Genomic DNA, 14,559 nt, shown 5'->3' on the forward strand with positions numbered 1-14,559 from the left:
CGGGGGCAGCAGCGCCCACCGGTATCAGGAACTTCACTTTGTCACTTAAATGCTGGTCCTCGGGCCTCTCCCCAGACCCACCGAGTCAGAAACTCTGGGCTGGCCCCGCGGCCTCCGTCCTAACAAGCTCTCCGGGTGGTGGTGATGCACAGAAGAGTTGGCGGACCCCTGGGGTCAGGGTTCTTGCCCCAGCGACCGATCCCAGTTGCCACGCAAGCACGTGAGCACGGGCCTCTTTATTTCACTACTGGGCAGGGGGCCGGCCCAGCGCTCTGCGGATGCGCCCAGCCGGCGTTCCCCACCCGCCAAGCCTGTGACCGCCCCCCCGCCCCGCCCCCCCGCAAGCACCCACCCAACTGCTGCCCGACTCGCTCCTCTTCTGCAAACCACCGGGGCGACCCGGCTGCCCGGACTCGGCGGGGCCCAGACGCCCAGAGCGGCAGGTGCAAAGGCGCCAGAGCCGGGGTGGGGGGTGCCCAAAGCGCCGGCCCAGCCCTCCGGGGTGCGGGCAGGGCGCCGGCTGCTGCAGCCCGGGGGGTTGCGGGGGCGCGTCCCTCGCTGCCCGCGGCCGCCCCACCGCGTGTGCGCCGTCCGGACCCCGGGGAGACCCCGCGGCCCGAGTGCCGGGATTGGCCGGCTTCTTCCCCCGGGAGCCGCAGCCGCGAAGCCAGGTTGGTGCGGCCGGGCCGGGCCAGCGCCCTCTAGGCAGCGGAAGTGGCGCTCGCTGTACATCCGTCCTCCCCGCCTCGCGGAGTTGGGAGAAGGAAGGCTGGGGGGGTGGAAAAATAAAAGGAAAAGTCCCTGCACCATGTAGACCCGCGCGCCCCGCGCCCTTGCACCCCGGCCGGCCGGGGACCCCCCTCGGCCCCCAGTCTGCGGCCATGAACGCGAGCAACGAGGGCGAGAGCTTCCCGGGCTCGGTGCAAAGTAAGTGCTTTTCCGGGCGCAGTGCGCGCTCCGGGGCCCGGGCCCAAGCACGCCTGCGACGCAGCGGGCAGGCCCGGGGCCCCGAAATCGGGGTGACGGCCCCGAGCCGGCGTCTCGGGGACCGCGGCGGGCGCGCCGGGCAGGAGGCGCCGGGGTGGGCCGGGGGCGGGCGCACCCGACCCGGCGCGAGGCGGGGGCGCTCGCCAGCCTCCAAAGAGCCCCCCGTGCAGCGGGCGGTGGGGGAGGGCTGGCGGCTCCGACCATCGCCCACCCTCTCGCGGCATTCCCCGCCCCCGGCGCAGCCTGGAGGTGGATTTGGGGTAACCGCGGCCACGCTGATGGGAAAACTTCTGTCTCGGTGGCCCCGAATCCTTGAAGTCTGGGTTCGGAGGACTGCACGAGGTCTGGCTGGCTGGGCTTGCCGGCTTCCTGAAAAGCCTTGTCCACGTTGAAGGTGGAGATCTGAATGGGGAATGGGGCCATGGGCGTTTTCTTTGAGTTTTGAGTTTGGGGTTCATTTTCATTATGATGACAGCCTTTTTCAAGCCCGTGGTTTCGCCGGGCTCGTTGTTTCCCTAAGTGTGGGGCTGAGCGCGAACCAGCCACCTGGGAGCTCCAGCGCTTATTTTTTAAAAAAGGGGGAGGGGGGAAAGCTCTGTGGGCCCCACCTACCAGGTGGTGGGGCCAGGGTAGAAGGGAGGAGGATGGGCTTGCCCTGGGCGATTCGGAGGCACAGGAAGTTTGAGAACCCCTGGCACTTGTTAGATGTTACTGTTACCGACTTGGAAGACACTGGCTCCTAAACATGTCTGTGTGTTCCTTGCATAACTTGTGAAAAGCGCAGATTTCCCTAAACCTCAGTCCCCGTTCACCCCACCTCCATTAGGACTCTCTGAAGTGGGGGTCAGATGTGTCCGTGTTTATCCGTGTTTAAATAACCCACCCTAGCCCTTATTCTGATGCCCAGACAGGTTTGGAGAACTTTGTTGGGATAAAGAGGCTTCTCAGCTGGCGCCAGTGGTAAAGAACCCGCCTCCCAATGCCGGAGACGGAAGAGTCACAGGTTCGATCCCTGGCTTGGGAAGACACCGTGGAGAAGGGCACGGCAACCCACTCCAGTGTTCTTGCCTGGAGAATCCCATGGACAGAAGAGCCTGGCAAAGATAAAGGAATTCTTTGTGTTGATGATACCAAAAAAAAAAAAAAATAGACCCAGTGTATTCTATTGGGTCTCAGTTCATTACAGATATTCAGAGGGGATATTTTCAAATTCAAATAGAACACCTCAGTAATAACCCCATCAGGTGACATGCTGGGGATCCCTGTGCTGGCCTTCTACAAGCACCATCTCATTTAATTCTCGTAACCATCTTATGAAGCAGAAACTTCACCCCATCTCCTCCCGAGTCCCACCATTAAGGAATCTCAATGATGCAGTCACTAGTCTCTTGGATTCTTTGTCTTCCTCTTAGCTTGGGCACCTTAGTAGCTACAGGAAGACAGTGTTAGAGAGATGAGAAATGTCACGTCCTTCCATCCATTGATTTCAGTGTTTGCAAGATGGCTTACAAACCTACCTTGCTCAGTGCAGAGTATCTTTTCTTAGAAGTCAACCAAATTGTATTTCTGCACAGAGATGTCTTGTCTTGGTTGTAATGGGACATTGGACATAATGCAAATATTTTATAATTTTTTTAAATTATGAAGCAAAGATGCCAACTGTATATGCACAAAGGTGGTTTTCATACTATTTAGACTCAGGGAAAATTGGGAATAATATTCAAACCTTACAGTTAGTGAGAAATTATGAGGCTTAGAAAATATGGAATAATGTGTTGTCATTAAATAATTATGTATATATATAAAGAGACTTTAGTGATGGAGCATAATGCTTGTACAGCAGTATTGGGAAAAAGGTTAATTTACAATACACTATGATATAAACAATCTTTAACTCGATGAATGGAAGAAAATATTTTGTAATGTTCATGGTAGCCATAGGTGGAAAGACTGTAATTTCCCTCCTTGCTTCTTCTCTTCCAGATTTTCTGTTATAAACATGAATTTCCTTGTAATAAGGCAAAGAAAACTTTTTAAATAAAAATTCAGTTTGTCTTATTAGTTAGAGACTTAGTCATTGTATTTCTTTATTTAACAAACATTTATATAGCAGTTTCTAATATAGTGCCAGGACTGTGGTAAGCGCTTTGCAAGTGTTAAATACAATATTAATTCTTGATATTATTACTATAGTGAAATAATGCCTGTCAGGAATTAATTTTGCTTACAAGTAACAAAACTGAACTACACTGGCCTAATTAGAAGTCTGGAATTGATTGATTCTAGGGTTGATTTAGGGGATCAGTGAAGTAAACTTTTGTAGAGATCTTACTATTTACCTCATGTTACAACATGGCTGCAGAAGCACCTGGCATCACACCTGCATTCAAGGCTGAAGGGAGAGGTGAACAGTGCCAACCATGTCGGCTCCCTCTTGATCGTGCTTTTCCCTGAAGCTCCTCCAGCACTGTGCTGGAGGGATTCCCAAGTATGTCATGAGCCAAATTATTCAGGCTAGTGGTTCTCATGATGGGGGAGAGGGTTGGAATAGTGGGAGCACTGGCTCCCATAATGACTGAGAAGTACAATTATGTTTTCCTTGAGACAGGAGATGGTCCTCTGAAGCGCAAGGTAGCCTTCTTGAGGTGCAGGGAAGAACCTTCCTGCATGAGATACCACTAGTGCCCCCACAGGGAGTGATCAGGAGCATTACTTGGGTGGGTATGTTGCTGCTGGGGTGGCACTGGGGTTCTGTGTGCAAGAAGAGGGGAGTGGAATAGATACTGGGCCAGCAGCTAGCCACGCCTGCCACCATGCCCGTTTCTCTCACCGTGGGTCTGGTTTGTGTTTCCATTTCAAGCTGTCTGAAATTAACCTGTGACTCCCCTCTGTCCCCTGGAGTTCCAGGTGGCACAACAGTTTTGGTGGAGCTGACTCCCGACATCCACATCTGTGGCATCTGCAAGCAGCAGTTTAACAATTTGGACGCCTTTGTAGCTCACAAGCAGAGTGGCTGCCAGCTGACCGGCACGTCTGGGGCGGCGCCCAGCACGGTCCAGTTTGTATCGGAGGAAACGGTGCCTGCCACCCAGACTCAGACCACCACTCGAACCATCACCTCGGAAACCCAGACGATCACAGGTATGGTTGGGCGGTGGGGCAGTCACTCAGAGTTGGCCTGGCTATGTCCCAGACGCCTCTTCAGATCCTGTTAAAAATATAGACACCCAGGGCCCACCCCCTAGGATTGCTGATTCATTATTTTTAACAAGCTCCATGGGGAAGCTAGCTGCCTGGCCAGGTTTGCGAACTGCTAGGTTAAAACATTAAGTGGTAGCAGTTATAAATTGTTGGCATGTGCTAAACAAAACTAACAGACAAAAACCAGGTTTTTAAAACAAAACCAGAAAAAAAGCTATATACTAAGAAAAAAATACTTGCAGGAAATGGTAAAAAAGGAAAAAGTGGATATTTGGGGGTGGTGGAAATATGTGTGTGATTCCTGAATTTGCATTATTTGTATAAAGGACAAAAAAAATGTTTAAGAAATTTTTAAAATCTATAAACAAGTACTGATGACTCCCCTTCCCTGTGCCGCCAACTGGAAAAACAGAAAAGTTCATCCTAGTTCTTGGTCACGTCCAAAAGAAACCACAGATGGATCCAAAAGTTAAACATGCACAATGAAACCGTCAAAGTTGTAGAGTAAAAACTATATACGTGCAAAAGAAAGAAAGTAAAAGTGAAGTCGCTCAGTCGTGTCCAACTCTTTGCGACCCCATGGACTATAGCTGACCAGGCTCCTCCGTCCATGGGATTTTCCAGGCAAGAGTACTGGAGTGGGGTGCCATTGCCTTCTCCAGGGGATCTTCCCGACCCAGGGATTGAACCCAGGTCTCCCACGTTGTAGGCAGACGCTTTACCGTCTGAGCCACCAGGGAAGCCCCCACATGCAGAGAGACCCAAACACTCACACCCCTAAGCTTATTCCTTTATAATCTGCCTTACGGGATGAGACAGATGACTCCAGTAAGCACCCATTTATGAGATGGTTGGTAGACACACTGTTGCATCCTATGGGAAAATAGAGGATGTATTTGTTGGCTTTTAAAGGCATTCAAATTTTTAAATCAAAAAATATATTAATACTGTGCCTTCCAAAGAAAGCAGGTTATAGGATTGCTCCTCCAAAAGAAAAAGAATTGTTATGTGGTTGCAGATAAAGTTACCATTCTTCCACAGTAAAAACAATGTATAAAAAAAGCTTAAAGACAACTGGGAAAAGAAAATGAAGTACATGTGACTAAGAACCTAAAATATCCTTCACAGTAAAACAATGTATAAAAAAAAAAACAACTGGGAAAAATCAATATAAAGACTAAATGGAAAAATAAAAAGACTAAATGGAAAAGTCAGCAAAGAGCAGCAGTTGCTATTCAAGAGCCAGTAAATATACAAGGATGTGTCATTGAGTCATCATCCCTCAGTAATAAAGAAATGCAAATCAAATACTGCTTTCCTTTCCTTTCTGGAGATATCCATTCATATAAGCTGGGCAATTTTGTGATATCTTTCAAACTTTAATTCTTACATTTAAAATATTTCAAATTTTAAAATGTACACATTTACCCAGTATGTGCACTTGTGGGTATTTATCCTCTAAAACTTGACGAGTAAAAATGTACAAGGGTGTTTACTGATATACTGTAAAGAAAATGGAACCTTTGTAACGTATATGTCAGGAGATTAGATAAATAAATGCCATGATGGATAATGAATAATAATCTAACAATTAGATGAATAAATTCAGACAGTAGAATGTGACTTAGTCTGAAAAGGAAGCTAGATCTGTGTACCCACATAGAGTCTCAAGGTAAATATAAACCGGCATATATATGCATATGTATTATATTCAAGGAAAGCTTCTAGAACAGGAATGAGGCAAGTAATGTTAATGAAAGATGTCAACTCTGCAGAAGGCATTAGGGGATGGTGGGGACGCTGGTGAAATAGAGAAAGTTGCTCTTTGGATTCAATCAGTTAGATATTTGGGTTTTTCTGAGCAACTGAAAAATGTAAAATTTCCCAAATTTTAAAACTTTGTTAGGAAACGTTCCTGTCAGTTCAGTGGTTAAGAAGGTCCTCTCACTGCAGGGAGTACAGGTTTGATCCCCAGTCAGGGAACTAAGATCCCACATGTCAGGCGATGAGGGGGAAAAAAAAACTTGTTGGTCAAACAAAATACATCTGTGAGCTTGATCGAGCCCATCTGCAACTTCTGACTTGTTTTCAATGTTTTGCAAACAGTTAATTGGAGCTAAGATGTGGAGAACCTCTGAAGTGAGGGTACCAGCTTTTGCCTTATCATTTGCACGTTGATGCTGTGTCTGAGTTTTTTGGCAGCAGGTGAAGTTTGTGGTCGTTTCCTTACTGCATCCAAAATAATGTTCCTGCTGAAATGTGTTAAGCGTTGAATATAACTGATCACCTCGGAAACTCTCATCAGGTTACCCTGAGGTCTTCCCGCTTTCTCCCAAGTTTCTCTTCATCTCATCTTAGAGGAAATCACCAGGAAAATGTTCGAACAGAAACTCACCTTAGGGATGGGCCTGGTACCACCTTCTCATTTTACAGCTGGACAGAGTGAAGCTGCAGGTGGAGATGAGAGATGGTCAGGGTCCCAGCACAGGTTCAGGACAGTCCTGGGACTCAGGTCCCTGGGCCCTTGCCCTCGTGGTCTTCTCCCTGAAGATTGAGTGTCGGGTTCTCTGTTCTCAGAAATAAGCTCCCAGTCACCCCACACCCGGTGTGAAGCCTGGGACCGGAGGCCCCAGCCTAGGGAGGCCCCAGCACGGGGAGGCCCCAAGACCCTTCGTTTGTGGCCATTGCGTCTCGCTGGGCTCTGAGCCTTCCCTGCTGCCGTCCCCTCTGCCTTTTTCGCCTTTACCTGGCTGACACCAGCCCACCCTCAAAACCTAAGGTTCAGGACCATCTGCACACAGGACCTGACTGCATCTCAGGACACGCCGCCCCCTCTGACTCACAGTAGCTGTGATGACATCCTTTCTGTTTTCCGAGTGGGCCACTCTTCCTTGAGCCCCGGGGCATTTGTATGTGTTGCCCCCTCTGCCTGGAGCTGACTTAATGCTGGTGCGTGTGTCAGAGCTGGGCTTAACTGCATCGCCCCAAAGAGCCCCGCTCTGAGACCACACACATGGGCATTGTTCTCTCAGATCAGGTCCCCGTAATTAAATGATTGTTTGCAGAACAAATTTAAGGCCTGTCCCACTGCTGAAGCGTAAGCGCCACGAGGTCAGGGGCTGCATTTGACCCGCAGCATCATATTCCCGGCAGTGGTTGTGTGTGGAGTGAACGCACAGGGGCCCGCGCCTCACGTCCATTGGTGAAGCTGCCCGCGCACCACGTAACCGGCTGGGAGACCTTCGCCCGCCACCCGGCCTCTCCACGGCCCCGCCCTTGTTCACTGTAGCCGCGCCTCAGCTTTGCTGGCCACCCGTACGCCTCGGCACCCACTGCGCAAGCGCTCCCCACCGCGCAGAGCTGACGGGGGTGCCGCGCACCAGAAACGGGCTGCTGGGCCTTATCCCAGTCGGCAACCCTGGGCTGTGGGCAGGTCACTCACTCAGGTTCCTTGTCTGTAGAAAGGGATTATTAAAAAGGGTACCTAATACCAGTAGGTGCGCTTCCCAGGTGCCTCAGGGGTACAGAACCCGCCTGCCACTGCAGAAGACGCAGGTTCGATCCCTGGGTTGGAAAGATCCCCTGAAGAAGGAAATGGCCACCCACTCCAGTATTCTTGCCTGGGAAATCCCATGGACAGAGGAGCCTGGCAGGCTACGCAAAGAGCTGGACGTGACTTAGTGAGTAAACAACAAACAAATACTGTTAGGTTTAGAATTAGGTGCCTAATATGATTGGGTTATTGTGAGACTCTGCAATAATCCAAATAAAGGATCTAGGACAGTCATTGGACTCAGTAGACGACCGCCTTTATTAACATGAAGGGTGTTAATGCTTCCCTGGTGGCTCAGCTGGTAAAGAATCTGCCCGCAATGCTGGAGACCTGGGTTTGATCCCTGGGTTTGGAAGATCTCCTGGAGAAGGGAAACGCTACCCACTCCAGTATTCTGGCCTGGAGAATTCCACGGACTGTGGAACCATGGGGTTGCAAAGAGTCATATACGACTGAGCGATTTTCACTTTATTAACATAAATGAGCAACTTTCACTTTCTTAACATCAAGATGCATGCCCAAGTGAGATGAGCAGGGTGCTGAGTCTCTGCCTGACCCAGCTGCTGTCCCTGCATGCGCCTGCAGCTCTGCCCCGAAACAAGCAGCATCTTGCTTCCCCCCACCCTTTCTTTTACACTGTTTATTTTGGTTTGCGGGGTCCAGCTTCCCCAAAGTTTAGGCTTCGGTGTTGCAGCAGCGGCAGTTTGGACCAGGGTCCCTTGGGATCTTGTTAAAGCCGCTAGTGCCTGCGCTGCACCTCCGAATCCGCCTGGCTGGGGCTCAGGCATCTGCATTGTTAACAAGCTCCCCAGGGGATTGCAGGCCTCGACCCACTTGGAAAGATGCTCACCACCCGACCCCCACCCCAGCAGGTTCCTCTCAATACCCGCACCCGGACCTTGTCCAGGGTTATTGGTCCGTCTTCAGTCCTTGATTAAAACAGACCCTTCCTCCTGCTCAGTCGCTTCAGTCTTTGTGACCCCATGCACTATAGCCCACCAGGCTCCTCTGTCCATGGGATTTTTCAGGCAAGAATACTGGAGTGGGGTGCCATGTTGGATAAAAAGTAAAATTAATTCTCTGCCCGCTAGCTTTGAAAGCTGCCTATCATTTGGCATTTGATTTGAGAACTTTTCTATAAAAGCAGTAACATTAGATCTTGACGCTGGTGGAAAAATCTAGCCTCCTATGTGCATTTTCTAAGTTCCCCGCTTGAAGCCATGGGGCTTGGGGTCAGCTTCCCGTGTTAAAGTCTTGGCTGCAGAGGGCCTTAGGAGCTGTGTGAGTGCTGCAAGTTGTAAGAGTTTGCGTTGTCTCCTTTTTAAAGTGGGACAGAAATACATAGAAAGGCCATGGAACTTGGTAGTGGAGAGAGTCTAGGTTCTTGAGTCAGACTGCCTGGGTTCAGATCCGAGCTACATCACTTCCCATCCAGGTAACCTCAGGCAGGTGACTTAGAGTCTCAGGGTCTCCATTTACCCAGTTGTAAAACGGGAGAGTAGAGATAGAACTCACCTCAGAGGGTCACTGCCAGGGGCTCCTACATGCAGACATTCAAGCCATCAGGGTTAGTTCTCATTACTTACTTACTGAATCAGGGGCTGTAGAAATTAAGTGAAACAGTTCATGGAAAATTTTCCGCAGGCCCTGACTCATGGCAAGCCTCCAGACAGTATTAGTTGAACTATCACTGACTTTTCCCACCTCTTCTGGTTCATTCCTGCATTTTTAGGACCCAGGTTAAAAGTCACCTCCACCTAGAAGCTAGCCACGATTTCTCCCTCCCTTCCCCACCCCGAAGGTTAGGTTCTTCACCACTTCCTCAACTAGCCCTTACCACAGTTGCCATCAGTTTATTTGGTAACAAGCAGTCTTTAGCCAGAGAAGTGAATTCAGATGCTCCTGGGCTCAGGCAGGGGCAGTAAGTACGGCAGCAGGTGGGCTGTGAGGGGGAGTGGGCGGGCCGTGGACGACCAGCAGAGGAGAGCCGGGGGGCGTCAGTCCCTGGGCGCTGGGTTAACTCCCCGGGGCGCGCGTGCTGTTCCCCTGCTGAACAGAGTCACAGAACGTCCACATGGGACAGGGCAGCTCTGACTGTGCTGGGACAGGCTGGAAAGAGAACTCCTGTGTCGTCATGCCTGAGCCTCGGAACCCCGGGCATCCCCTCCTGCCCCGCTCGTCTCCTGCTTTATCGATTTTATCTGCTGCTCTAGCCTTCTCTGCATCTCAGCACTAGTCGCTAAGATACCAAGTCATAGGCTTGTCCCCACTTCCTGACAGCCTCCAGCGCAGGCTTCCTTGAAGCCTCCTCGCAGAATCATCTAACATGAGCCCCAAACATCTAAAACTACGTGCTTCCGGGCACCCTCTTACTGAGACCCTCCACAGCCCCCGTGGGGCGAGGGTTCCCTTACTGTAAGGAGTAATCAACTTATTCAACTACAGGTGTGTCCCTGGTGGTCTTTGGCCAGAGGTCATTGACCTGGGAAAGACCCAGCCCACCTAACTGATTTTGAAAGCCTAAAAAAACAAAATTACCTGAAGGCTCAATTTGCCTGTGGGCCTCAAAGTAGTGGGTTGTTTTGTTTTCTTAATTTTAAATGACCCTTATTCTGTATTTGCAAAACAACTAATTAGTAGTAAGCAAGGTAGTGGTTTAACTTCTAATTTACTAGACTGTAATCTCCCTGGTTTAGTCACTAAGTTGTGTCCGACTCTTCTAACCCCATGGACTGTAGCCCACCAGGCTCCTCTGTCTGTGGGATTTCCCAGGCAAGAATACTGGAGTGGGTTGCCATTTCCTTCTCCAGGGGATCTTCCGGACCCAGGGATCGAACTCGGGTCTCCTGCACTGCAGGCAGGCTCTTTACCGACTGAGCACTGAGCTATGGGGAAAGCTCCATAACCTCCCTGGAGCAGGCACTAATCAGTCTTGCTTTTCGGCCGCCCAGCCCCAGGCCTGGTACATCCTAGGCGCTCAGTAAAAGTTACCAAGTAAATGCAGTAGGGGGCGCGGTTCGGATTGAACTCGTTCAAGCCCGTGACGTTCATGGCGTGGCGCCGGCTCCATCGTGAGGGTCCAGTGAGGGCGGCTCTGGGACTGGGGGTGCCAGATGCTGGAGCCGAGATAATGGAGGTGCTTCCCTTGGAGGATTCCAAGCTCGTCCGGGAGCGGAGGAGAACTTGTTGTAAGACAGAGAAGCCCAGCCGTGTGTGACCAGTGCAGAGAGTTCATGGAGTAGGTTGGTCTCGGCGGGGAAAGCCACGGGGAAAATGATGAGTGAGATCACACGCATGATAGACCTTGAGAATCCCACCTGCCTTTGGGAGGAAGACAGCGGGAGGGGGGCGTTTCCTCCTGCTGGTCTGGAGGTGGAGAAGCTGGTCCCTGCTGCTGAAGGGGAGATCTGATCACAGTGGCTGGAGATGATATAGCGCCTACAGACTAGCGGCCCCTGCTTTGATCTGGCCTTTATTCTGAAGGAGCTAGGGAGCCACTGAAGGTTGTTGAGTGTGTGAGCAATTCAGTAAAACAAACTAGTTAGTGAGTTGCCAGGGGAATCTGGCAATAATAATAGTCATAGCTGACTCTTGGGTGTGTATGTTAGTCACTCAGTCCTGTCTGACTCTTTGTGACCCCAGGGACTGCAGCCCACCAGGCTCCTCTGTCCATGAGATTTCCCAGGCAAGAATGCCGGAGTGGGTGGCCATTTCCTCCTCCAGAGCATCTTCCCCACACCAGGGATGGAACCCACGTCTCCTGCACGGGCAGGCGGATTCTTTACTGCTCTGCCACCTGGGAAGCCCAGCTAATTCTTGCTGCTGCTACTGCTGCTAAGTCGCTTCAGTCGTGTCCAACTCTGTGCGACCCCATAGACGGCAGCCAACCAGGCTCCCCCTTCCCTGGGATTCTCCAGGCAAGAACACTGAAATGGGTTGCCATTTCCTTCTCCAATGCATGAAGGTGAAAAGTGAAAGTCAAGTCGCTCAGTCGTGTCCGACTCTTTGCGACACCATGGACTGCAGCCTACCAGGCTCCTCCGCCCATGGGATTTTCCAGGCAAGAGTACTGGAGCGGAGTGCCATTGCCTTCTCCCAGCTAATTCTTAGTGCTGCTTATTATTGTGCCAAGCAGTTTTCTCAGTATGTGAAGTAGGTTTTCACAACTTCAGTTAATGAGTTTAACGTTTAATTTTAAAAAATTAAATTTTTGCAACATATATTAGCTACTAATCATTATTATCCCTGTTTTACCCGTAATGAACTAAAGCATGAAGGCGTTAAAGCATGAAGGCGTTAAATAGCTTGATGGCGGTGACAGAGCCAGAAAGGGGCTCGAAGCCAGACCTGGGGCTGGGAGCCGAGCTCCAGGGCTGCAGAAGCCCCTCAGCACCCTTGGTAAAGTCGTCATCACAGCCTTTCTCAAAAGAGCCCCCCGGAGCTTCAGTAAGACGGAGATCCCCAGCGCCCTCCCTTAACAATCCCATCTGGGTAGTTCTGAGCAGGGTCCTGGGAGTCTGGGCCAGCCAGTGCGGGCTCGGGTTAGTTCAGATGCTTTCGGTTGCTCTTAATAACACTAAGCTACAAGAGGGCTGGACTGTGAGACACTGCTTATCTCAGGATAAGATCTGGCAGGGCAGACCGGGGGTTTCTGGGTCTTCTTGCTCTCCCCGGCAGTAATGCTTCTCATGGCCACAAGGTGGCTGCTTTCCTCCTCAAGTCTTCACTCAGCCCTGCTCAGGGATGGGGAAAGGGACCTTCTCTTTAACAGAGAGGAAACGCTTCCCCAGGAATCCCAGATGCCATTGGCTAGGATGGGTAACAGGCCCAGTTCCACTGTCTTGGTGTAGCCAGGCCAGCAAGGAGTCACGGAGAAGGGGCTTAGCAGTGGAATCCAGCCCCAAAGCCCTTCTGGCCATCCACACTCCTGCCGGGAGAAAGGCAGGAAAGAATGGAACTCTGTCGGTGGCAGTGTCTGGCACATGGGTGCTTCTTTTTTCAAAATAGATGTCCACAGCAAGCTGCAGTGTCTTTGTCCCAGTTCCTAACCGCAGGGCAAGCGGGTCTGATCGGTCCAGCTTCTGTGCCCCTGTCTGCCCCCAGACCAGCCAGCTGCTGCAGAGAGAGGGGCGGGTCACGAATCAGAAGCTGGCGTTGGGCTCAGCCCTTGGAACCGGGACTGTTGGGCCGACCTGAGGATCAGGTGTGGCTCCCATGAGGGGAAAACCCTTTAGAAGAGCATGAGACTTTCCTTACAGAATTCTCCCAGGAGGTGAATGCTGAGTTTGCACTCAAATCAAGGCCCCTAAATGTGAGCTGTAAGCATGGGCAATATGGGGAAAAACAAACAATAGATTTAAATATGTGACAGTGAAAGAATAGCCTTAATTTGTAAAGATCATTTCAAGTCAATGAGAAAAAAGTAAAAATTTAATAGAAAAAAAAAAAGAGCTAATATCCCGAACAGGCAGTTCATAAAGAAGGTATGTGAATGAATAAAATATAGTGAAAAGGGGTTTTTTACCAATTATGAAAGAAATGCAGATTAAACTAAAACGGTCTCATATTGTCCTGACAGATAGTGTGTGTGATAGCCAAGGTGAAGGGGAGAATATGTATTGATTTAGATTTTCCTAAAGGATCTTATAGTTATGAGTCACCAAGCCATAAAATGACCATTGCATTTTGACCCGGTTCTTCAGCTTGCAGGAAGGTATCCAGAGAAACTAAAGAGATAAGTTAAAATTTTTGGATAGGTGTTATTTATAAAGGTAAACCCCTAGAAACCAACTCAATGTCCAAAAAAGAAGAAAGGGTTAATTTAGCTGGGACAGCCCAAGTGTGGCATGTTATGTAGCCAGAAGAAATTGTTTTTGGATGAATTGATAACATGGCAGAATGCTTTCACATAGCAAAGTTGTTTAATCGTTTAATAAAAAAGAAAAGCATACAAAATGATTTAAGCCATGATCTCAGTTCTGTATTTTTAAAATCTGTGTAAAAAGAACAGGTTGGCCATCTGATCCATCACTAAACAGGTGTTCCCTGAGCCCCTGTGTGTGCCGGGTTCCACACGAGGGTCTAGGAAACAGTGATGGAGGGAAATGCACGTCCTCACTGGGCTCATCCAACCGAATGGCGGAGAGGAAGGGCATCGGATACTTTGCCACATAACTAGTTACAGCAGAGATGAGTGCTTTGGAGGAAAAGTGCAGAATTCAGCAAGCATGTCATGCCACGGGGGGACAGCGTTGGTCAGGTTTTCTCCCCGTGTTTCTGTGCTCCCGGGATTTTCTAGTCAGTGTTTTCTTTTGTTTCGACAATATAATACACTTTTAATTTTAAAAAAGAGAAAAGAATTAAAACTGGAGTTTTTAAGTTGAAGATGAGAAAGGAGAAGCAAAGGGACTTGGGAGACGTGGATGACTTCAGATGTTCGAAGAGCAGTTTCGTGGGAAGAGTTGCAGTTGGCCCCTGTGAGCTTCGCGGGTCTAGGACATCCAGTGGGTCCCAAGCTCAGGGCGGTTTTGGTTCCTTATGAAATTCATGTGACAGTCTTACTTTTTAAGCAACATCATGGGTGAATAATTGAACACCCGAGGTGCTCCTGCTACAAACCGAGACTGCGTGTAACAAGCTGTGTGTCTCAGACGTGCAGCTGGGCACACTGGCAAGCCAGGGAGAGCCCCAGAGTCAAAACCGAAAGCAGGTGTGAGGCTGTGAGCTGCTGGGGGTGGAGGGGGAGGCGTGGGGGCTGATCCAGAAACACTGGACTTGATTGTAAGAGCTGTGCCCACAGGGGAGACGAGGCCTTGAAC

The 14,559-nt window shown here is 50.1% G+C and overlaps 1 protein-coding gene across 5 annotated transcripts in view; it reads left to right on the forward strand.

Moving 5' to 3' along the window:
* The first annotated feature begins 391 nt into the window (after positions 1 to 391).
* Positions 392 to 14,559, forward strand: part of ZFP64 (ZFP64 zinc finger protein) — an 80,827-nt gene continuing 66,659 nt past the window's right edge. The window contains exons 1-3 of one of the 5 annotated variants that reach the window (XM_070381021.1): positions 392 to 927; positions 1,895 to 1,990; positions 3,895 to 4,128. In XM_070381021.1, the coding sequence (XP_070237122.1) occupies positions 882 to 927; positions 1,895 to 1,990; positions 3,895 to 4,128 (376 nt within the window). In that variant the 5' untranslated portion in view covers positions 392 to 881. Of the gene's footprint in view, positions 928 to 1,894; positions 1,991 to 3,888; positions 4,129 to 14,559 lie in introns of all 5 variants that reach the window. The other 4 variants (XM_070381018.1, XM_070381022.1, XM_070381020.1 and 1 more) reach the window with 4 other exon arrangements.

The sequence above is a fragment of the Bos mutus genome, chromosome 13 (genome assembly GCF_027580195.1).
Source record: "Bos mutus isolate GX-2022 chromosome 13, NWIPB_WYAK_1.1, whole genome shotgun sequence".
NCBI lineage: Eukaryota > Metazoa > Chordata > Mammalia > Artiodactyla > Bovidae > Bos > Bos mutus.